This window comes from Vigna umbellata, chromosome 5 (assembly GCF_029865625.1).
Source record: "Vigna umbellata cultivar VRB3 chromosome 5, Vumbellata_1.0, whole genome shotgun sequence".
NCBI lineage: Eukaryota > Viridiplantae > Streptophyta > Magnoliopsida > Fabales > Fabaceae > Vigna > Vigna umbellata.
The window spans coordinates 70774403-70799464 of NC_142169.1; the positions used below are offsets into that span (position 1 = coordinate 70774403).

Consider the following 25062-nt stretch of genomic DNA (forward strand, 5'->3'; position numbering starts at 1 on the left):
TTTAGCTTACTCATTTAAGTCAAAAGTCTACTTCATTTTGTCATCGACGTTACTGAATTAAACCTAAGAAAAAAATCAGCATGGATTTGATCGATAATTTTGGATCCTAAAATAAGCAAAGTCGGCAAAAAAAATTATATTTTTTACAGTTTAAAGTTGTTTTTATCAGCAAAAACTATGGAGAAAAATAATTATTTATCTATATTGTTCTTATCGTTTTTAAATTTAAACAGAAAAATGAAAAAAAAGTATATGATTTTTGGTGCGGAAATGAATGGTATTGATTTGGTTGTTCTAAAGATGACATTGCAACCATAATAATAAAAAGAATAATAATAATAAATAATAATAATAATAATAATAAATATATACATATTAATGGTGATAGATAAAAGAAAAAGGAGGGTAGGAAGAAAAGAAGAGAAGTTGAGAGAGAAAGAGAGTAATTCCCGATGAAGTAAAGATTAGCAGCGAATCAACAATGGAGTGTTGCAGTCGTCGACCTTGTTAGCAGTCTCACTCGCACTGTAAAAACTGTGTATACTTTTTATTTATCTTCTCTCAATTTCTTCCCATTTCTCTCTCTCTTTCTCAATGTATTATGCTTATGCAATTGCAATTGCAAAGCATTTCCGATCCAGAGAGAGAGAACCTTTGTGACAGCTCTATCAACCCACGAAAACCCTATTCAGGGTTAGATTCTTGATTCTTTCGTTTCGCTGCCCGAGATCTCGCTCTGTACTCACGGCTAGGGTTTTGGGTCGCTTCTTCGTGCGTCCGCCATGGCGAGTTCTTCGGGTTCCAGCTGGCGCGAGGGAATGTCCTCCGACAATATAAAGGGTTTATGCCTCGCTCTCTCCTCCAGCTTCTTCATCGGTGCCAGCTTCATTGTCAAAAAGAAGGGTTTGAAGAAGGCTGGTGCCAGTGGACTCAGGGCCGGTATCCTTCGTTCTTCACCGTCGATTGCATTTCGTTTCGTTTTAGTTTTCTACTTCTTTTACTCGCTACTGCCTTTGATTTTAACTGCTGTTTATTTCTCCTGCTTCACTGATCTCTGCCTATTTAGTTTTTGTCCACTTGTTTGGTTTAGTGTGTGGAATGGTCTGGGTTAAATTTTCTGGGGATCTGAAGTTTTTTCTTCGTTTCTCTTGGCTACCCGAGTTCAATTGTCTGAAATCTCTCAAGTTTAAACTCGATGCGCTGTATGACTCCGTCTCATTTTACAACATAAATGGACGTAGAATAAGCAGACTGAGTGATAGTTTTAAATTATTCTGACGGGCTTGGGGAAAGAAAACAGTTTTATGTGCTCAATCTAATCCATTTTTTAGGAGTTTTTTTTTTCTTTTTTTCTCGTTTCAACAATATTTTCTTGTGCTCCTTGGGATGAAGTGAAGAGAGATCTGGATTGTTTTCACCGACACTCAAAAAATGGAGTCTGTGTGACCTGAGTTCCTGCTTTAAATGTTAGAAACGTGGTGGAAAAACTGGCTGCTAGTTAAACGTTTACTCATCTGTAGGGAAATCTCTTATTCTTCTCCTGTAGATACACTTTTTTTAATATTTAAATGAAATGGAGACTTATCAACTCGATTGATTCAGCCTTAGATTTATTTGTTTACTACATGCTTATCTTTTTCTTTGAATCATTTAATCTACAAATAGTTGTTGTCTAATGTTTCTTTTTTTCTGGCATTTGCTCTTTCTGTTAGGATGGATATAGTACAAGTCCGTTCACTTATGTTATCGTGCTGTTACTAGTTTATATTATTTTGCTTCATGGTCTCCTTGATGGATCATGTGCAATAGTGACTGATTATACAATTTTATCTGACAGGAAGTGGAGGTTATTCTTACTTGTACGAGCCACTTTGGTGGGTGGGAATGATAACAAGTGAGTTATACGTTATTCTGTTTGGTTTTTATAGGACCAGTGACTTGAATGTATTGTTGATTTTTCCTTTCCTAAGTGTATCCTCGAGTTCCCATTTTTTTTATAGTTTTCTTGAGCTTGCAGTTATTTTAGAAATGCAGAAAGTAATGTAGTTACTATGCTGTTATATAAATACAGATTCAGTTCTATGCAGAACCTTAACTGATCGAAAGATCATTCATATACTTGTTTTCCCCTTCATCTCCCTGTTTCCATTTTCTGGAACTTATTACAAATATTTATGCACAAAAGTAAATAAAGGTTGCTAACGCCTGTACCTTCCATCTATTCAGTCTAACTTTTTCTTTTCTATTTTTTCTTCACTCATTTTCCAAGCGAATATTTCATCATGGACAACAGGCCTTTTAAAGACGTTAACAAAATTTCCATGAACAATTTATTGATACGAGTTGCTTATTATATTGAGCAGATTCAATTTTTTTCTAACACATCTGCAATTTCAACAGTGATTGTAGGAGAAATTGCCAATTTTGCTGCTTATGCATTTGCTCCAGCTATATTGGTCACTCCACTTGGTGCTCTCAGCATTATTATCAGGCATGAAACCTCTTAGTTTTCAGATTCTTGCTTGGCTATTGGTACATTCTGACTTGTGACATTTTCTTGCAGTGCTGCTCTTGCTCATATTATTTTAAGGGAGAGGTTACATATTTTCGGAATTCTTGGTTGTGTTTTGTGTGTTGTGGGATCTACAACAATTGTTTTGCATGCACCTCAAGAACGGGAAATTGAATCTGTGACAGAAGTGTGGGATCTTGCTATGGAGCCAGGTAGCCATGTTCCTACGTGGTATACTACTCCCTGTACTCAATAAATGTTGTATTGAATGACTAACCAAGAAAAAGATTGTTCTTCTGCAGCTTTTCTCTTGTATGCGGCTTTAGTTATAACGGCTACTTTTGTCCTTATCTTCCACTTCATTCCTCTCTATGGGCAGACACACATAATGGTTTATATCGGTGTTTGTTCCCTTGTAGGTTCTCTAACGGTATGTCTCGTTATCTCGTTGATGACTTTCTAATAGTAGTTTTTCTCTTTGTTATTTCCTCCCTGTATTTGTATTGTAAGGTTTTCCTTTCTAACAGGTTATGAGTGTTAAGGCTCTTGGAATTGCCATTAAGTTAACACTGTCTGGGATGAATCAGCTAATATTCCCTCAAACTTGGGCTTTCACTCTAGTTGTAACAGCTTGTGTTCTTACCCAAATGAATTATTTAAATAAGGTACGATTTTTTCTTGAACCATAATTTGTTGTGTAAGTGTTTTAACTTTTAACATGTTGCCATCACATATGACCTTGTGATCTCTAAGTAAACTACTGTGATTGATTGAAATTTTTGTCCAATGGTTTAGAAATAAAGAACATAGTTGGTCACATCCACTGTTTAATGAATACATAGTATCAAATATGTAAACAAGGGAAATATGTAAAATGCTTGCGTTTAGATGATAAAGAAAGTCCCCAGATTTGACAGGAAGATTGATAGCTAAATGACGAAGAAGATCAACAAGGTAAAAAGGACAGTGTGACTCTCATTTGTCAGTTGGCCAAGAATTCATCATCTTTTAGTATTTTTTGGAAAACCCTGAAGCTAAAGTTCCAAGTTTCACCCGTGTGGCATGCGAACTGTTGGAAATTCAAAATCACCTTCATTTTGAAGTGGATCCTACATATGCAGTTAGAATAGTTATGCACATGGAAACTTTGGCTTTTTACGAGTCAGAATATTTATCTATCATATTTTTCGAAACAATATAATAAGAATGAGTGGTCGCTCAGAATAACTTAATTAACACAACAAGGAATTTTATTTAGTACAAAAAAGGAAGGAAAATATTAATCTAGAAAGTAGAAATAGTGAATGCACTAACCAGTGCTCACTGTGAAGATATTTTGCCATGGTAGTTCCGCCGTAAATTCCTTCAAATCTTGTGTTTTGCATTATTGATTATGAATGAGGAAGAAGTCTTTAGTCCATGTATTTTCTTGAATCAGTAAATTAGTGAATTCAGATTGAGATGTTGATCAATATTCAAATGGCTGAAGTTGGGTAATAACATTGGAAGGTCTGAGAACGCAAGTGTGATGAATTTTATAATTTAAGACTGGGAGAATTGTCAACAACACACTATATTATTGGCTGGAATTTATTAGAAATAACAAATGCACATAAAGGAAGGTTAAGGCATGGTTGTCAAACTCGAGATAACACTTAGACTCGTGATTTTATGACTCTAGGTAGAGAAAATGTATTAACTTACAATCAAACTCTATTCTGGATAAATTCTGGACAGTTTGTTAAACTCGAGTTAAGAAGTGAGAGTCAAGGAGTTTAAAAATTAATGTAATTTTTTACCCCCACCCTAACCCCTTTGACCCCTATAGCTGTAGTGTTTTCCAAAGCTCAATGATTTGAGGAAATTAACTCCTTTTTAAAATGTTCACTTTACTAATTTGTTTGTGCAAATTTATTTATGATTTGGTCATTTAAATGGTTTGATTTTATTTAGTAATAATGTTTTATCTCACTTTATTTTTGTAAATGCTATTTTGCTTTATTTTAAAGTTGAAATGTTGATTTTTCCCTAAGACTATTATGTTATGGGAATGTCATTAATTGTTTTTTCAATATCATCTTTTTATATTGGGTAAAACTTGTACGTGTTTATGAATCGAGTTTTTAGAAGCTTCATGAGTTTATGTAGTCTTGAGTTTGACAACTTTGGGTTAGGTATCTGAGTGGTTTATTATAGGAATAAGTTCATTTTCTCTCTGGCTTTAACGTTTGAATTTGCAGTATTAGGATAAAACTACATGTTTTCATGGTCCTGGATGTATTTTGTCGTGGTTCTGCTACTTACTAAAATTATGCAATTATTTTTATGCATATTAGTCTCATGATTTGGGGTATACTGAATACTTCTTCCTACTTTACCATTCATTTGATATATGTTTTTTTTTTTCATTTCTGCAATCAGGCACTGGATACTTTTAATACGGCTGTGGTATCTCCTATATATTATGTCATGTTCACAACATTCACCATTGTGGCTAGTGTTATTATGTTTAAGGTAAGTTATTTTGTCTAACAGGTATTCTTGGACGGCACTACATTGCTTTGCTTTAAGATTCTATCAGTTTTGTTAAAGTAATCAGTATTGGTTTTATATTGTTTAATATGTTTTAAAGCTTCCTTCAGGATATAAGTTTTAAGTATCTTTCTTTCTACCCTACTTTAATGTTTGTTTAAAATTCCATTTGTTTTCATTGTGACTGTAAAATAGAGCGCAACATTATGAAAGATATTATTAATAGAGGCAGAGAAGCTCAGACTTGAGAATTCTTTTTTATTTGCTCCTTGAAAGTTGGTGAAATCCCAGCCCTCTGATTGTTTATATTTATGCTATACTTTTGTCAATTGTCATTATACTACTTGTTAGTTTGTTAAGGTTTACGCATGTAAGAAGAATCTTGTAGAAGTCAATTGGTGGGAAAGCCCGATCTCCTTTCCAAATGCAGAGTGATCAGAAAAACTGATGGGGAAACCTTCACGAGGGATTTGAGTCAATATTATAGATATGATTTAAGATAAAAGTATTATGACATTGGTTGGATGGAGTGTGTAACTAATCCGTTAATGGGAAAAGATGGATTGTTGCTGTTAGTTTGTTAGGATAATGCTTAATATCATTTTGTTTTGGTGTTGTCACATGATATTCAACGATATTTGTATGCTGGTTGTTGACTATAAGTATGTCGACCTAGTTTTATTTGCCAATACCTTTGTGATAAAATGCTTACAAATGAAGTGCGAGGTAGATGCTTTTATGAATAAACGTGAGTGTAGATTCAGTAGGTTGTTAAGCAACTTTTGTTGCTTCCCTTATTAAGCATACGGAAATGCATATATTTAATTTCATCAATTCCTGATGTTCGAATTACCAGTTCAAATGTTTCTTGCACATTCATTGTCTTTCAAATCTGGATTATTTTGAAAGTTAACCTTTCAGAATTGAATTTGATGTCAGGACTGGGATAGGCAAAGTCCAACGCAAGTTATCACAGAAATATGTGGGTTTGTGACCATTCTTTCAGGAACTTTTCTTCTCCACAAAACTAAGGATATGGCTGATGGTATGATCTAGTTACAGTATCAATTTCATATTATTAACAACACTGCAGCTCATACGTATAGTACCTTGGAAATCTTCACACGTATTTTACTAATAATACTTGATGTGCAGGTTTACAGACATCTCCATCTATTAGACTTGCTAAGCATTCAGAAGAGGATGGGTTTGATGGTGGGGAAGGCATTCCTCTTAGACGGCAAGAATCGATGAGATCAACATGATAATATTTCTTGTATAACATGTTGCTTTTCTAAATGAGCTTGAGGCACTGGGGAGGGATTTTGCCAAGTTCGTCGTCTGTATTTTACTCTGATTATTTCCCTCCCCGTCATATTTTTTTCCTGATACAGTTGGAGTCGAAGGATGAGAGTTTGGCATCACTGTTGATGATTATGCTTTCTGATCTTGCCTTGCGTACTCCTCTACTCTCCTCCGTACCCATTGTAATTTTCTGAACATTGATTATATATAGTGTACCTCAGTTAAATGAAAATATTCATCATCAAATTTTGAACTGGACACTCTCTGCTGCCATTTCAACTCCATATTTTCTGCTTCTTTTACCTAAATATGGGAAATCAGGCTTGTAAGATTCCAGCTCCAATGCATTGCCTGCCTCATTGTTTTAAATTTTAGTCCATATATAGATTCAGCACCATGCACAGTAAAAAAAATAGTAAAATGCAAAGACATTCCAGTTTTTTTCTTTTTAATATAAACAACACTTCTGTTTTTTTTTAACTCTGTAGTTTTTTTCTTTACAGACTTCATTCTATGTTGAACTTGTTATTGCAAGAATTAGGAGTTTCTTGACAATATTGAAGAAACTAAGAAATTTCAGAGTAAGTTCAACAGAGGATAAAAAGGAAGCAGGAAACGCAAATTAGTAAAGATTTCATTTTTCTTATATATTTGTAACTTGTATATTAAATTACTAATGGTTTTTGAAATTTTACAGATTTTTACCTTCAACTTTTTAAAGGACCATGATTATCTTTTCTGATGTTTTATTATTTTATATTAACTCTTTATATTTTCAAGTTAGTTTTTCAATTTTTATTAAGTTCAAATATTGTTTTTTTTAATTACAATTTAACCGAAATAAATTGGTACATGGCTAGTAAAATCTGAGTGAAAAAAAAAAAGCCAGAGTAAATTTAAAAAACTGTTTATATGAAATAATCTTTATTAATTATTATGGATAAATTCAAGAACAAAGTAAAAAATGATTTAATTAAAATTAATGATTTGACTTGCACTCTAATCATATAGTTACAAGTTCATAAAAGAATTGTATTATAATTTATATTATTATACATTAAAATAATCAACATGTTGAGTAATGTTTTCATTCTTTGCTATTTAAATTAGAATTTTTAAGATTTGAGAGGAGATGCATTTAAAAGAATGAAGTGCGGTGACAATTACATATAAATTGTTTAAAACTATGTTAACATTTATTCATCAAAATATAAATTTTATTATAATTTTAAACCGCTTACAAACCATAGCTTATGTTATTGAACTTTCTCCTTTAAATTGTATTTTCATCATTTTAGGAGTCAAAAAGAAAATTTTAATATTACTATCATTTTAGTTTACGTGAAGAAGTAATAGTTTTTAATTTTACATTACAAACTATATTAGATTTGTTTTTCATCTTAAAGTGTTTTTAAAAATTGATATGTAATACAACTATTAAAAATATTATATTCCAACTTAAAATATTCATATAAATATAAAAAAAATATTGTTGCAAAATATTTCCATTTGCATAAGATAAAAATATTAATTATAAATTCAAAATCATATTTAGGCAGTTATAAAAAAATTCTGAATATCTTTTACTTTTATGGAAATTATATTGCGTTATTTGAATTGTCGTTATTCTCATGTTAAGGTGAAAAAGTATATCCTCGCTCGAGAATATAACAAATTATTTCCTTTTTTTTCAATTATTTTAGAAATGTACAAAAATTAATAAAATATGTTTTAAGTTATGCCTTGAGTATATTATTCCGACGATAATATTTTAAAAAATGTGATTTGAGATTATAAGATGGTTGTTATTATAAAGTAAAGTTATCATAAAATCTGATATAACAAACTTAGAAAAAAAATGGTTCAATTATACGGAACACCAAAATTCAAAGGAAGAAAGTTAGAAAGTTGCGTGCGTGCGTGATGAAGTAAAAGGGCTGTGAAGAGTGTTGCGATTGCTTTGCTTGGTTTGTTCTCTGAAACAGAGAATGGAAGTGAGCGACAAAGTGAAGATGGCTGCTTCTCTGTGGTTAGAAGGCTTTGGAGAAGCTTGTTGCCTTCATCGCGTTGTTCTTCTGTGTATGAGGTCCCACAACCTTTTGATGCGAACTGGCCAGTGTTTCCTCTTAAATGGTTTCATTTTTTTAGGAAGGTATTTTCTTTCCCTTTAATCACATTCAATTTTCTTTTCTCTACTCACCATTTTACCCGTTTTAACAAAAATTCACACCCCATCCTTTAAATTACCACAACTCTGCACTGGGAAATCAAATTTTGTAATCCAATGGATGTCAGACAACCTTTGTTACTTGTCTTTTGTTGTGTTGTGTTGTGAGTGTGATCAATTTGCTATATTGGGTTGTTGGCGCACAGGGAGATAACGGAGGAGGGTTATTGTTACCTGGTTCTTCATAAGGAACGGAGCAATAGGAGAGCTTTGAGGGATAGACTTAACAATTTACTACAGTTTTAACGTTTTTGGTCTCCTATGGAAATTGTTGTCAAACATTTATGATCTTGATAGTGGTGTCAGTACCATTTTGCTCCTCTTGATTCAGTCTTCAGCAGTTTTCACAAAAATATATTATTCAGTGTGAAAAATTAAAAATTTCTGTTTTTCATTCACTTCTCAACCGTGTATAATGGAGTTCACGGTGCTCAGGATTTGAGGATTGTATTGTTGGAGTTTATCATTCCAATCTGTATATTCATATGTTCTTTATGATATTTATACTAATAGGCATTAATTGGGCACACTGAATTTTCAGAACTGAAATATTTGATAGATAATCCTTTTCACATCAGCCTTTCTAAAAAATCAATCTTTTTCTCCAATTTACTGGGATATACGTCTCAATTTGAGTTTTAGGTAAGTTAGCTGTCTGTGGTTGGACAAGTGGGTTTTGGAGGGGCCAAGGTCTGCAAAATGAAATCTGTTTGTCCCTTATAAGTGCTTTGCTCATGAAATAATTGAACTAGGTTCAATTTATTTTAACACGGAGAATAAGAATTTGCTGCCAAGAATTGGATTATGTATACTTTTGACGTAATGAGTGGAAGAAATCTGATTGACAATTAGGTGTTGATACCTGAATATTTTTTGTCGTCTATGGATTGTACTTCACAATCACGAATCTGACTTCTACTTGTATAAGAATTTGAAAATCTTTAAATTTTTGTGCAGTATATTCGTCCTAAAGTCAGTTGTGATCCCTGCATTGTGGTGGATATTACCTGGTCAATGCTCACAATTTGTTTCTCATGAACTGTGTGACTTAGGTGGCACTTTGAAATTTTATTCTTTCTTACGTCTGGCACTCATTCAGCTCTGTTACGTAAGTATAAAATGTACTACTTTTAAAGTGCACACTGACCATACAAAGTACTTTGTTGTGTTTCTTTCCAAGTTGATTCTGTTTTCCATTATAACACATGGATTTTCATTATTCATATTATTTGAAGAATCTTTGACAAGTTTTGCCTTGAATGTTTGCATAATTGCTGAACCAGTTTGGAAGAATCTATTAATGAGAAAAGCATGGAAGATCTAATGAAAATGTGAAATTTCAAAAGTCAATGTTTGCAATGCTAGTTGTATAATTCCTGAGATTTTTTTATTTATTTTCTTTTGATGCAATGCATTTTAGATATTTTGGTGTATCTAGTTTGCACAAGAAAAAACTCTGCAATTTTGAATTTGGTTTTCCATTTAATCTGTTGTGATTGTCCTTCTTTTTGTTTCCTGCAGGTGCTCTGGTTTTACCCATTATACGTGTTCAGCATAGTTCTCAGCACAATTTGGTAAGATTTTCTTTCTAATCATCTGTCTTGCATCTTTATTTTCATTTTGTATATCTTGGGCTGACCATGGTTATTTAGTTATGCTCGTTGTCAAGTTTTTTCATATGTGTACATGTCTGAAGCTTCATCAACCAGGTAGAATAAACAGAGTGCTCTTAAGCGGACTAGATATTCTCCAAACATGAAAAGAACAAAACGTAGAAATATTACAGCCTTTCAGCCCATTCTATATCCATATATGCAATCATAAATATTATAAACTGCTTTTTCTATCCAAAATCAGTGCTGGGCTGGAATTCTTGTTGGAAATTATAGTTTATAAAGATGTGATATGGAAGAGTGATCATCTAGAAGGGATGTGGTTGTTTTTTAGTTTTCTACCTGAGTTCAAGGCTTGGAGGTTTCTCCATTACTAGGTGCTTTCATCTAGAGGTTTGTGGTAACATTTAAATCACCTGCATGACTATCCACATAATTGGTGCCATTGATTTGATTGATGCTTATGTAGAGGCTATTGAATCCACTCTCCAATCAATAGATATTGTTGCAAATTGTGGCTTGAAATTGAAGGAAGCCCTTAGTTTGGTTGAATGAACGTTCAGATAGGGTGAGCTCCTTGATGAGTAGCATCAGGAACCTAAGAAGCACAAACACATTTCTGAAACGCTGTTTCCATCCAATGTGGCCAGTCGGATCAGACATGGCCTACCTGCTGGACATGTGAATCTAACGCCGCTTATTTCCTCTTTTTTCACAAACTCATGTGGTTTTCCATCATTTTTCGTGTTTACCCCATTGCTAGTCACTGTCTATCAAACTAGCCATTGTCCATAGTTGAACCAGTGTTGGTTCTTGCCCATGCAGGTTAAAAATTTGATATATTTTTTTGGAATTTTCTTTACAATGATTGTTTCTCAAATTCTCTTACATTTTTTTATGGAGTAAGATGTCTCTTAGTAATATTTTTATGAGACTTATTATCATCTGAATATATGCATCTTATTGTGATATTTGACCTTAGATCTTATTTATTTTGTGATTTTGATAATATTTTCTAATATATATATATATATATATATATATATATATATATATATATATATGAGTGTGTGTGTTCGTGTATAAATATATATAAGCCGTGTCCATGCTTAATAGTCAGGAACATTGCCAAGTTTCTTGTGGAAATGCATGATGACATGTAAGAGGGATTACAACACCCGCAGCATTCGTTGATTTCACCTTCCAAATTTTGGGTGTGAATGACAAAATAACGGAGGCTCCTAGATCTAAACATCAAAGATTTTATGATCAATACTGCGTGTATTGAATCCAATTGAACTGCACCAAATAGTGGCTTCCTAGAGTGGAAATCCATTAGATTGGTTGTCTAGGGCAGGAGAAATTCAGTCCTTATGTAGTTCGGACTCCTGTAAAATTATGACATATTTGATGTGTGTGATTACATTTTTCCCCTTTTTAATTATTTCCAGACGAAAAATGAGGAAATTATTTCATTTGAAGCTGCTATTATAAGTGGAAGGACTAAATTCTGTTCTATAGGAGAACTCAATTTTCTCCTCGATGCAAGAGGCTTCCATGCGTTTTATTACTGGCCAGCAAAAACCTGAAGGGTACAAAATTAGTCATGGTTGTGCTAGGCACCTTTTCTGAATATGCCCCATTTTCTCCAAATAAAATACCCTTTCACTGTCATGGTTGTTGCTAGAATTTTGTTGAAGTGGTACGATTACATGGTTTTCCAAGTGCAATTTGAATAAGAGAGAGCTTTTGTTCCTCAGCAATGTCTGTTATTTAAGATTAGTATGTCCTATCCTATCGTCCATATGCAGAAGACAAACTGTGGTGTTTAGCATCTGTTTGGAGACTTATTTGCTGTCTTTTGCTTCTGAGCAGTCTAAACATTTAGCATTTAGCATTTATTCCTATCAGAATTACTAACACATTGTTTTTAGGTACAATGACATTGCCAAGTATGGGTATGCTGCAATGGGAAGATCTAAGCTGACTGTAGAGAAAGGCTCAAGCCAAAACAACTCTCCAAGTATGCAAGATGCTCATCATGTAAAAGGACCGTCTGGCTTGGGAGGGTAAAGTTCTAATTAATAGTTACTTTGCGGAGCAATATTTTTTTTTTTCTATTTGGTATCAGTTTTTTTTTTGCGGTAAATAGTGGAAAAGGTTCAGCTACTGTGTTTACTTAATTCAGGGTCATGATTGGAATAGGACAGCAGGTGTACTCGATACTGCTTTTGGGTGTTTTTTTTCTTGAGGTACTAAAATCGTTACAATTTCAGTTTCCATGAGTGTAGGATAACATTTGCACGCTCTGATATGCAGTAAAAATAATCCTTACATATGCTATTTCTGATGTTATATGCAGGTATATGCAACAGGATACATACCATATATAGGCAAGCTGATTAATTTTTTTCTCCTTTCCTGGATGTATGCATATTACTGCTTCGAGTACGTGGTCTGTAATTTCATCTGTTATTTGATGTCTTTGATAGTTGAACGCATGCTCATTAAATATGTTTTTTTCATTAGGTACAAATGGAACTTCAATGAAGTGGCTCTTGACAGAAGGCTGGACTACTTTGAGTCTTACTGGCCATTTTTTGCGGGATTCGGTGAGTATGCTTGCAATCAACTAGAACTAATCGGGAGAATTAACAAATCATCTTGGCAAGAGAATTTCACATGTTAGATCATGAGGATTTCCTTTGATTGGTTTTATTGGTTTTATGCGATAAAAGGTTAAATCATAATCAGTCTCTGTAACACGCGTAAGTGACAAAGTTATAGGTTGTAGGTGGAAGGATGATGACTATGGGAATATGGATGAGGTTTGGAGAATTTCAACATTGTGAAGTGGAAAGTTAGTTAGCAGAATCCATATAATTCATATTGAAATTGTCTCCATAGCTGCTGAAGTTTAAAATTCATTCTTAATTCTATCATCTTGAAGAATGATAAACTACATTGGAACACTTTTTTTGTCCAATAATTTACCTATGTTTTGCATGATATTTGAGATTAATATGTAACTTATGTCCTCACAGGGAGCCCGTGTGTTTTGGCCATATTCTTTTTCTCTCCCCTTGTTAGTTATGGGATTATGGCTGTACTTTTCCCACTGGTATGGTGACTATGCTGTTTATTTCCCTTCTAGTTTTTTGTCTCCTGCATTTTTTTTATGTATTTTTCGTTTCCTTTTGATATTCAAAACTAAATATCATGAATAAACTATATACTGAACTATAAACTTATATTGTATATTTCAGTTTGTTCTAACTGCAACTGGATCAGAGTCAGAGCTAGAAATATCCTTCGAAAAACATAAGTGGAGAGCTGCTGGATTGGAAAGACTTCCAATATTTTATGTTGCAGACAAAGTGTCGTAAGCTCTTCATTAAACATCCGTTTGCTCTAGACATTGCATTAATAAACTTAGCTACTAGGCAAGTAGACCCAAAAGAGTAAAAGGGTGAATAATGCCTAATGATTTTATATGATAATTGAAGACACTACATACTCCGATGAGTCAGTTGTTCCAATGATCATGAAAATTGCATTTTTCTTTGACGAAACCGAGGCTGCCAAATCCTTGTTAGTAACCATACATTTTCTTCACCTCTTCTTTGTTTCTGCCTCTAAATACATGGATCTTTCAGGTTGAAAATATATGTTAAAAGTTAATGTTATTTTTGTCTGTTTGATAGAAATCTTCACCATTTGCTATAGATGGAAAATGCTGCTATTATTTGGCCACTATAAGATATTAAACTCTTCCAGTGGAAAAGGAATTGTCTAATGTTATATTGTTATAGTTTAAATGATTCTGTGATTCTAGCTTATGATAAAAAACTAATGTTTCGTGATTCTAGCTTATGATAAAAAACTAATGTTTCTTGATTCTCAACTTATTTCTGGTAGTTTACATTTTATCCCGAGTGTCTTTTTACTCTTAGTATGAGGTACAACATGCAATGAATGAATCGCAATTTGATGACCCAAAATTCTGGTAACGAGTTAATGAGTGATGGTGAGCTTGCATGATGCATTATGATTTTAGCCAAACTGATTGGTATTTGTGTAGGCTGTGGATATTATCTCTTTTCCCACTGGAAAAAGGGGACCAGGTGCAAGACAGAAAAGAACAATAAGGTTGTCGTGGTCAGTTATTCTGGCATTGCTGATGACAGGTGAGAACACAAACAGATTTGTCCTCAAAGGCTGTATTTATTTTATACTTTACTGTGCAAATAGTTATTCAGCATATATGAGCAACTCCCTCCCACCTTCCCCTTTCACTTTTGCTAAAAGTTCATCAATTTGTTTCTTTTGCTATATCTGTCTCCTTTTTAATGGTGTAGGACCAATTTTATGTAACAACTGATGTGATGGGCTGCACACGTGATTCAGAATTCAGACGCAGAGAGATCAAAAATCACCAAACTGGACCACATTACAGACAAAATTACTGTATAGGAATCTACTCCTTCCTAACATTTTATACAAACCATGCTGTATTTAAAACATGGTCATTGAAATTTGAAGTGTGCATATATCTTTCAAGCAGTGATGGAATGCTAGTCTTTGAAATTCTCTTTCATTTAATGCCAGGCTTTGAAATTTGACAGTTTTTTTGTTCTAGTAGTAGTTCATGTGCCACAGCTACAAGAGTTTGTGGACACATGCAGTAGTTATCTACTACCTGATAGAAAGTCCTTGAGTTCATATATAAATGTGTCAAGGTAAATCATATCTATGCAGGTTCTCCTTTATGTATCATTTTTTATGTTTTAAATAAATGACTTTTATCTTCATTTTAGTAAATGGTCATTCATTTTTCTTATTTTAGTTGAAATTAATATCAGAAAATTAAATATAAAAAAAATTATTCATGAACAAAAAATTGATTAATTTAATTTATAGAAAATTTGTTCTCCTATTTTCTATATAAATGACGTGTACACATTGAAACATAATTTGCTGCAACAAAGTTTTGTATGAAATATGGGCAATTGCATATATATATTTATTACTTTTGTTTACGTGTTTATGTTTTTGCTATTCCCACTCCCCCTTTTGTTGAGTTCACTCCAACATTGTAATGAAACTAGTTACTGGATACCCCTAATAAATATTGTGCAAAATTACAACCGATAGCAGTCTTATAAAGCATTAATATATATGTTGTGTGTGTGTATATAGATAGATAGATAAAATACAGTAGTTATTTAAGATAAAATAACTAATAATAATAATAATAGTTTTAGCTATATTTAGGTAGAACAATATCACGGTTGAAGACTCTGTAGGACAAAAAAAACACATTAAAGGATCGAGTGCCATTTTACTTTTATATAATATTTTTCCTTTTGAATTTTACGATATCAATTTTTTTTTTAAACTTTGTTTCCAGAGATGTTAATGATTCGTATATTCTATTAGATCAACGATGAAAAGATTTTAGTTCAGTTAATATTTAAGATGTTATATCTAATGCATTTTCTTTCCAACAAACTTAGCCTTTACTCCAAATCATCTAAGTCTCAACTAATGCAATATAAATTATAATGTTGAATAATTAAAATACAATTTTATACCTAATGTATAGTTATATTATATTATTTATGTTGAGATATACGTTACAAGATATATTAATTAATTATAGTGGCCTCATTCTTCAAATTCGTATTTAAAATCAGTATATCCGGTCAGCATTAACTTAAACTTGTCCTATGTAGAGTGAAGTTTAAATTCCAATGAATAAACTATATAAAAATTTAAATACATTAGAGAAAATATAAATATAAAATAATATCTAAGATATTATTCAGAAAGAAATAAATGTTTAAGGACGAACTGTGTAGTACCTTCTCTCTAACATACCTTTCTGCATTTATTAAATAATTAATTAAAGGGAAGGTCGTAAAAATTTGTATTTTGATAAATTTGATGAAATAAAAAATTATTACTGTTTTTTTTTATCTCACATGTTATGCGGTGGGAAAGAGTTTAGCAGAAAAACATAAAAGCAGTGAAAGAGTGGAAGAGAGAATCATTGTCCCATAGTTTGAGGACCACGCGCGGCACTGTTACAGAATCACACTTGCTTTGCTCAAAACCAAACCCGCACTTGGGAGGCATATGATTGGAGCACGTGAAGCGCGTGGCACTTTATTATTATGATTCGCTATTCACATATTCGGTGAGATGGTCCCCACCCAATACTTAATACAGCTTGATCGATGGATCGATAGAATCCATCCTGGCCGTTCGTTTCTTCCTTCAATCTCTCTCTCATCATTCCTCCGTGTCCTTTCCTTAAACACATAAAGTGAAAAACCCAAAAACACGTCTTCCGATATCCTTATAATTAAACATGAAATAATTATTTTTTAATCCTTAGGTCAAAACTTGAGTTTTTCCTACTAACTAAAACCCTTGTATTTTAGTACTACTCCACTGTCATATACTATTCCCAATTTCATAGTTTTTCAAACCTTGGAGACTTTTTATTTTGATAAAAGAAGGTAAATTTTAGTGTAAAGTGAGTGAAAGTTTAGTTTTGTCTGGTAACAAAGTAGAAAGGTAGGGGTTTCCATATTCACATGTTTGTAAAAATACATGCACACATATATTAATATAATGTTTGGTTTGCTGTTTCAAACATTAGTATCTATGTTTGGAAATTGGATTGTGAAATTGAAAAAAGAATGAAAATTGGGAGAGGAAATAAGGGTAAAAGATAAAAAGGGAAAAATTAGAAAGAGAGAAGAATGATTGGGCAATGAACAGAGTGTAGTAAGTAAGTAATCTGAAATTGACTGTTAAAGTCAACACCAGAGTCATTTTCCTTGCCGTCCTGCTTCTTCTTCATTATCTATGCATTTCTCTTTCTCTTTCTTTTGTCTTTTTCCCATCTCCATTATTCAATCTTCAACTTTCTCATTTTCCCCACTAAATATATATATATATATATATATATATATATATATATATATATATATATAACCTTTTTTCATCATCTTTACATCACCAATTCTTTAAATATCACACCATCATCAATGTCAAACCAACCTATCACTTCCTAAACCTATACACAATCAACCAATATCATAGGTATACCACTAAACTAATAATTCAAGCTATGCTATGGAGTGAGGATTTCAATTTTGAAGTTCTTTTATAAGTGAGAAAAGAAGAGTGGTGAAAATGAATGGCTTCCATCCTCTGACATCCCCTGAAGTTTATAAACTGAGATCTGTATAGTGAAGCTACCAATAATTACTATTTATATACTTTACTCTCACACTCTTTTCTTTCCTCACAATCCTATTTTGCTTAGTTGTCTTCTGCCATTCTAATTATTTTATCCTTTTCTGTTTACAGTTTTACTAAAAATTATTTCTTTCCTACTGTAAGAGGAATCTTTGTATTAATTCATTTAATAACTTCACACAAACAAACAAAGTTAAAAGGGAAATATCATTTAATAATAACACTAGAAGGAAAATAAACTGGCAGCATGTTTAATACAGTATATATATGCTATTTTATGAGTAGAAAAAAATTGAATTATACAAGGAAAGAAACAAAAAGATATATGAGGAGTAGCATGGAAGGAAGGAAATCAAATCTTTCCATTTAAATTCCTTTGTTTTAATATTTTTTTCATGCTGTCATACATAGAAAGAAAAGAGAAGAAGCAAATAAAGTAAATGAAAATAGCAAGACAAATTTCCTCCTATACAAACTCTCTCAGTTTCCTACGTCCCTTTGGACCAAAACCAAACATACCGAGATCTCCAGATCAAGCTAAAGAAAATGCACTCTCTACAAAGAAAAGAAGTGCAAAAAAATGTAAATAATAAATTAAAAAAAAAAGCATAATCAGAAGCACATCTAATTATCTACTCAACTGTGATGAGCATGAGCTAGCATGCATCCATGGATTTTTCAAAAGCACTCACTTATCACAAATTCATTCAACTCAACTTCCAATCTGCAAGAAAAAAATGGAAAAAAGAAATCCAATAATCAAACTGCAGCTCTTCCTCCACAAATTACAACTTCAAAATACAAGTTAAATGGAGGAACATATATATATATAGATTGAAATTTTGACATATTTACAGCACAGAATCTACAGATGAAAACGAAACCAACTAACCAATTTGAGAGTTCATTGGGAGCTGTTAGGAGCATCTTCTCCACTCTCACTGGGTTGATGTTGATGTTGATGCTGATGCTCCAAGGGATGATGATGGTGATGATGGTGATGGTGATGAGGATGATGATTGTCGGAATTAATATTGAAACCAGGTCTTGAGTAAGCATTAAGGGCAGCTAACATGCCGAAGTTGGAGTCGGACATGGCGAGACCCAGATGTTGAGACGGTTGCTGCGGCATTAACATTGACCCTAATTGCAGAGAACCCGCACGTGCGCCTTGGAATTCAAGCGCACTCGGAAGATTGAACCTTGGCATGAAACCACTCTGAGGAAAAGGCCACATCTGACTCTCCGAACTCGCAGAGGATCCACCACCGCCAGAAGAAGAGGCTGAAGCGGCAGCTGCAGCAGAACCGGAAGAAGCCGCGGTTACCGGAAGCATCCAAATTGTGCTGCCCGGAGGTCCACTCGCTGGAGCGGGTGCCACGGCCCACATCGCTGTGGCGGGTAGCAAATTCGTGGGCCTGAGAAGCCCAGAACCAGCTTCGTTTTGCTGCTGGGGCTGCTGCTTCGGTAGCTGTAGGTTCGGAGTTTTAGGCGAAGAACCGTCACCGCTCTCGTTCTGTGATTGGGAGTTAATGTTATCGTCTTTGAACAGATCTTCTCGGTAGCGTTTCCTGAGATAGCTATCGCCGGAGTCACCGCCGCCGCTGGGAAGCGCTTCCGCGATTTGATCGGCGGAAAGAAGTTGCTGCTGGTGCTGCTGGTGCTGTTGGTGCTGCTGGTGAGCGTGAGCGTGAGGGTGGAAGCCAAGTAAAGCGGTGTGCTGAAAGGCTTCATCGTAAGGGTGGTGAGCGAGTGCGAGCGCGCCGTGAAAGGTGTGCGGGGCCGACTTGGACGGCGGTGCGGACAACGTGGAGCCGCTGCTGCGGAAGGAGACGTTGAGGGTGGAGAAATTAGCGGGGATGGTGCCGGTCCCGGTGGCGGCGATGATGGCGGGCTCGGCCTGCTGGAGGAGCCACTCGATGGTCTCTCCGTCGGACTTGTGGCCCAATTCTCTAGTCAATTGGAAAACCCTAGCAGCGCAGGTGGCGGGCATTCGAATTCTGCGGCCGCGGCCGTCTACCTTGGTATGCCTGTCCTTGGTGGATCGCTTGGGAGGGTTGGCGGCGGGGGAGGGCTCGGCGACGGCGGTGGAGAGCGGTTGGGTCTTGTTGGCGGAATCATCAGATCTGGTGGCGATGGCCAAGGAGGCATCGATGATGTGGGAAGAAGCTGACGCAGAAGAGGAAGAGGAGGAAGAATTAGAAGAAGAAGAAGTGGTGGAGGAAGAGATGAAAGGAGATGGAGGGTTTGGCCTGACAACATGGGAAGAAGAGGATTGTTGGTGATGATGGTGGGGGTGTGGACGAGGATGAGTAGCACCACTAACACCACCACCACTACCACCGCCGCCACCGCCAGCAGCAGCTGCAGCAGCTGCAGCTGCTCCTGGTGGTGGTCCTGTGTTTGTTTTTGTGTTGGTGTTGTTTGTGTTGGTGATGTTTTGCTTGTTGTTTTGCAAATCTGATAGTTCCATTTGGTGGGGGAGGCTCTGATCAGATTTACTTGTCTTTTTTATTTTTTTGTTTTTAATTTTTCTTTGAAGGCAATGGAATGAAATGGGTTTGGATGATGAATCATGACCCCCATTCTTCCGACTCTATCTCCCTCGTCCCCATTCTCTATTTCCCTTTTAGACAGAAAGAGAAAGAAGAGAGACAAAGAGAGAGAAAGAAAGAAAGAAAGAGAAAGAGTTTTTAAATTTTGAGTCTTTGGACCTCACTTTGTGGGGTTCTTCCCTTTTGATTGACTATTGTCTTCCTCTCTGCTCAGACCATAACACCAAACACAAAGCCACTCGTGGGGTCTCGTAAAAGGAATTCTCAATTTTCCCCTTCAAAATTCCATCTTTCTCTTTCTTTCATTCACCCAACAAACTCCAAATATGTTTTCAGCTTCAGAGATATGTTAAATCTCTAAGTAAAAGATAAAAAGGTAAGTAGGAGTTCTGGGGTTGATGATGAAGTGGGTGGGTGACATCGTTAATGCCATATATACTGTATTATACTGTATTATACTGTATAATGTATACTGTTAATGTGTAGAATACAATAGAATGAATACAGAGAGATGAAGACATGAGCATCAGATAAAGGCATCTAATGCACATTCTGTGTCTTTCTTTCTTTCTTTTTTATGCTTTTTCTATATTTCAATTCCTTTTCTCTCCCATGGTCAAATTTGGTTGAGCACTCCACTTTTTCACTAGTGGGATCATTCACAAAGACACAATTGCCCCTCTCCCTTTTCATGCCATCATCACTCTCCTCAAATTCCATGCAACACCGTTCAAACAAAAACAACATTCATCAGTTTCTTAATCTAAATTAGGCTAATGCACTGTGGAATCATCCACATCCAATCTCTTCTCAAACAACCACATTGGAAGCTTTATATTCTTTGAATCCCATCTGAATTAAAGTTCATCTTACACACATGTCACATTCAGTGACTAAAAGTAGAACCTTTATCACTAAAATGCCTTAGCCTACTATATATAGACTCAATAATCTCAAAGGAAACAAAACCATTTCAGCTCAAAAGGGTCGAATGATTGAAATCAGGATTCACCACTCTTATTTCTGTGATTATCTTTTACACCACTGTTTTTCTTTCACTAAATATAATCATGTAAGTTAGTATATCGTGTCAAAACCATTAACATGTTCAGAAACTTTACACAATAGTTTAAAAGAAAGAAGAAAAAACTGATAATGGAACATTAACATAAATATAGGGTGCAATTGGTTTTGATCCTTTCATAAATACAGTAAACCAAACTTACCACATTTTCACCTTAATCCAAAAAGTTCAAAGCAGAATGAAAGAACCGTTACGCAATCATTTCAAATGTTTGAACTTTCCATATACTTATACATTGCATAACCCTGATATTATTATACACAGGTAATTTCAATTTTTACATACATGTCAACCCTTCTGTGTAAATATTCCATGAACGGAGAGAAAAAGTAAAGCAGTGAAAAAAAAAACACTTTTTTGACTAAGTAAAAATACAGTTTTTCCTAATTGTTTTTCCATTGGTTGCATTCAAAACTTTCTATAATGTTCTCCAGCTGGAGAAACAAGCTGTACCATTCTGATTTAAAAAATTAGATGAAAAGTTTGTGTATTCTGCAACCCTTTGAGTTGTATTTTTATGAAGTGTACAAATTTGTCCTGTCACAACTTTGGTGACCAAACTTGGAAACAGTACTTGATGCGTGTCTCTATCAGTTTTACTTTTTATATATTTCCAGCAGCTATATTATTCTGGAATCAAAATTCAGAAATCTTGAACTAAAAATAATGAAAACACCAATCAGTCAGAGCTTAAAAAAACAAAAGAAAATTACAATCCAATCTGGACCCCCCTTTGGCTTATTATAGTGTTTCAGATTGTACAGATAATGATAACACGTAATTAAATGTACTAACCAAACCTTCGTCTTTATCTCTAACCTCTCATGACAGTATTAAATTCAACAAATCAGTTGCCATTATCACAGAGATCACAATTAATACATAAAAAAACAAAAGGGCATGTTGGTAAATGAGTATTGGTTTTACTGTAGTGCCTGCTGCTTGAGGACAGTCACAGTGAAAATTACTGTTCATACATCACACCACCTTTGTTTGGTTCTTTCCTATAAAAAAAAAAGGTTCTTGACAGAGACTTCTCCATTTGGTGTGTATTATTATTGTTGAATTTTGCTGGAAATTCCAGAAAAAAGAGTGGTGAAATATGAAATATGAAATATGAGATATGAAATAGCAGTGGTGTGGTTTGAAAATGATGGTGTGGCAGAAATTGTCAGAGGAAATTGGTGTGTTTGAATGAAGATGATTAAAAAATAAAAAAAGAATGGTGTAGGTGTTATCTAAATCTGTGCCTTCTGCTAAAAATAAGTTTACTATGTCCTATCAGTGGTATTTCAGTGCCAATCTTTATTTCTTTCTGTTCCTGCTTGCTTTCCTTTTTTAAAATCTCATCTTCCTGCTAATCAAGCTTTGCCAAATATAGCCATGCAACCATTTTTATTCAAAAAATAAATAATCAAAACCATTCACTTTTGTACATCCACTTCCAACATTTCTTCACACTCCCAACAAACAATTAATACATATTTTAATCTTTCTCCCTTTTGTAGTTTTTGATGGATCTTATTATTAATAGTAAATAAATCAATCTAATATGCTAAACAAATTTCTTTGTGTTTCAGTTAGATTTTTTTTAAACCCATAATATAAAATGTTATAAATTTATATGTACTATTATTAATATTATGTTTCTATAAAAAGAAAAGTCAAGAATAATTGCATGCATTAAATTTAAATATTGCTTCTTCTTTCTTTGTGTCACTCCTTTTGTTTAAACATTCTTTAGTAAAAAAATTATTGATGATTCTTAACTTGTTTTTTGTTACTCATAATCTCTGTTGCCAAATATTACATAAACATAAATATATTTTTTTAATAAGGAAGAACACACATTTCAATTGCAATAACTTGTTATTATATGCAACTTTGTGTACATAGGGATGAACTTAAACTTCACACACACATTCTTAATTTAGTATAATGAATTAAAAAATTATTTATATGAGAATTATAAAGTTATTTTAAACTATAAATCTTAAAAATAACAAATTGTTTAGTCTTTATCTACATTTGTACTCTTAGTTGAAACACTTATAAATAGATTATGAAGGTGAGTTACATATGATATTATTATTAAATCATTCAATAAGGTATATATCAGAGATTCTTCTTCCATAAATCTGTGTTTTTGAATGATAGATTTAAAATAGTTGAAATAATTAAATTTGAGAAGAAAAAAATTAAGAATGAAATTGTTTGAATTAAAGAAATAATGATAAAAAAATTGTGAAAATTTGATATTAAAAAAATATTTTATAAATAAAATTAATTATTAAATTGAAGTGAAAACTAGATTTATTAAAATATGAAATAATTATTATTATAGTTAGTAAATAAAAAATATGTTTTATAATAAAAGTATATTAATAAATAATAAAAAATATATAAATACATTTTATTTTATTAGTTATTTTTATTGTTTATTTTATATAACAATAAAATATATTTATAGATACTTAATTATTATATCTTATGTATTAATTCAAAACTATATAATAAATTAATTTAAAGTTTCAATAGTTAAATGTAAGTGTTTGAACAGTGTTTTCTATTCAAATCTTTCCAATAGTAGAAGGAAAGTTCAGAAGGTGAAAAGTTATGACTTGCAACAATTTTAATATTATTGTAATCCTCAAATTTTGCCCTTTGATAGTATGTCCTTATTTCTTGCCCCCAAACATTAGGAACATAAGTCATGAACAACTTATATAAAACATATAGATTATAGATTGATTTATTGATATTTTTTTACTCAATTTTATAGTTGAACTCCTATTAAATTTAACCTAAAAATAGAAATGTAATATAATTAATTACTCTTAAAATATGAATTAAAGAATAAAGGTAATGTTATGTGAAGAAAATGTGCATGGATGGAAGGAAACAAAGGGTCAAATAAAAAAAATTAAAGCCGCAAAAATTCAGAAACTTTTCAGTTCTCAGAGTTTGAGTCTTCTCCCTCTACATGCTATGCTGAACGTCACCTTTGCACACTTTTCTCTTATTTATTTACTTATTTATGTAACAATCTCAACAATTTATTTATTTATTTATTACTATGATCTTCTTGTGTTGTTGCTTAATGTATATATTTTTTCTTACAAATTTATCCAAAGGGGATTTTGGTGAGACCCATTTCAGATTTGCTGCATCACCCTTTTACTTTGTCTTTTTCTTTCAATTTTTTAATTTAAGGATAACGATATACCTGTCATTTATGTTTTCCAATAGAAATTTTTTTTATTTTCATGCTTAATAGGATATGTTATTATTTCTACCAATCAGATAATACTAATTAAAAACCAAGTATTTGTTAAAAATTAAAAATACAAAATACATGTTTAGTTTCAACCACTTCTTACATTATTTATTATTTTGATAAATATTATCATTTGTAAGAAGAAAAAAAAAATTCTTTTAATAAACTAATTATGGTGTCTGATTTACTCTATCATTTAGTTGTTCAAAGATACAGAAATATAACCATACGTGTATTTCGAGAGAATGAAATACATTTTCATATTTTGATGTGATTGGGAATAGCAGGGTAATGCAGAGAGCGCGTGGGAATCACTCCCTAATTATAGAAATGAAAGAAAGTGAATTATCATCTTTGCAAGTGGGCCACCCCACTTCACCTCTCTTATTCCCAGTTACATGGAACAAACCATTCAGACATAAATAATCAAAATATTCAATAAATTATCAAAATTAACTATTTATCATTTTAAATATCAAATCCTGTTTACTATTTTTTTATATTTAATGATTAAGTAATATGTTGAACGGTTTTTTTCCAATCACGATTTTATCTTTATTAAATTATATTAGCTTTTAAAATTTGACTAATTTCAACGACAGTGTATATTTACTTTATACCTGTAAAACCTAAAATTAAATTTATTTACTCTCTGATCACTTTTAAAATATATTTAATCATCACA

At 33.1% G+C, this 25062-nt stretch overlaps 3 protein-coding genes across 4 annotated transcripts; 2 read left to right on the top strand and 1 right to left on the bottom strand.

Annotated features, from left to right (window-relative positions):
- Positions 1-391: 391 nt before the first annotated feature.
- LOC124822385 (putative magnesium transporter NIPA4) lies at positions 392-6609 on the top strand. Its single transcript, XM_047294381.2, has 9 exons — positions 392-939; positions 1838-1894; positions 2401-2491; positions 2564-2724; positions 2815-2942; positions 3040-3177; positions 4934-5026; positions 5984-6089; positions 6200-6609. Exons 1-9 carry the CDS (start codon positions 783-785, stop codon positions 6307-6309), a joined length of 1041 nt encoding a protein of 346 aa, XP_047150337.1. The 5' UTR covers positions 392-782; the 3' UTR covers positions 6310-6609.
- Positions 6610-8187: 1578 nt separating this feature from the next.
- Positions 8188-15000, top strand: LOC124822392 (etoposide-induced protein). Its single transcript, XM_047294388.2, has 11 exons — positions 8188-8501; positions 9534-9684; positions 10098-10150; positions 12124-12258; positions 12378-12441; positions 12552-12637; positions 12719-12801; positions 13234-13310; positions 13456-13571; positions 14271-14376; positions 14548-15000. The coding sequence occupies exons 1-10, from the start codon at positions 8338-8340 to the stop codon at positions 14335-14337; spliced, it is 996 nt and encodes a 331-aa protein (XP_047150344.1). The 5' UTR covers positions 8188-8337; the 3' UTR covers positions 14338-14376; positions 14548-15000.
- A 2801-nt stretch (positions 15001-17801) lies between these two features.
- On the bottom strand, positions 17802-20459 carry TCP8 (TCP family transcription factor). 2 transcript variants are annotated; one of them, XR_007027557.2, is made up of 3 exons: positions 18354-20459; positions 18103-18185; positions 17802-18016 (listed from the first exon to the last, which is right to left on the bottom strand). XR_007027557.2 is itself a non-coding variant. In XM_047294383.2 (2 exons), the coding sequence occupies exon 1, from the start codon at positions 19932-19934 to the stop codon at positions 18366-18368; it is 1569 nt and encodes a 522-aa protein (XP_047150339.1). In that variant the 5' UTR covers positions 19935-20459; the 3' UTR covers positions 17802-18185; positions 18354-18365. The 2 variants fall into 2 exon arrangements, 1 of the variants encoding a protein (XP_047150339.1); XM_047294383.2 differs by having other exon boundaries at positions 17802-18185.
- Positions 20460-25062: the final 4603 nt, after the last annotated feature.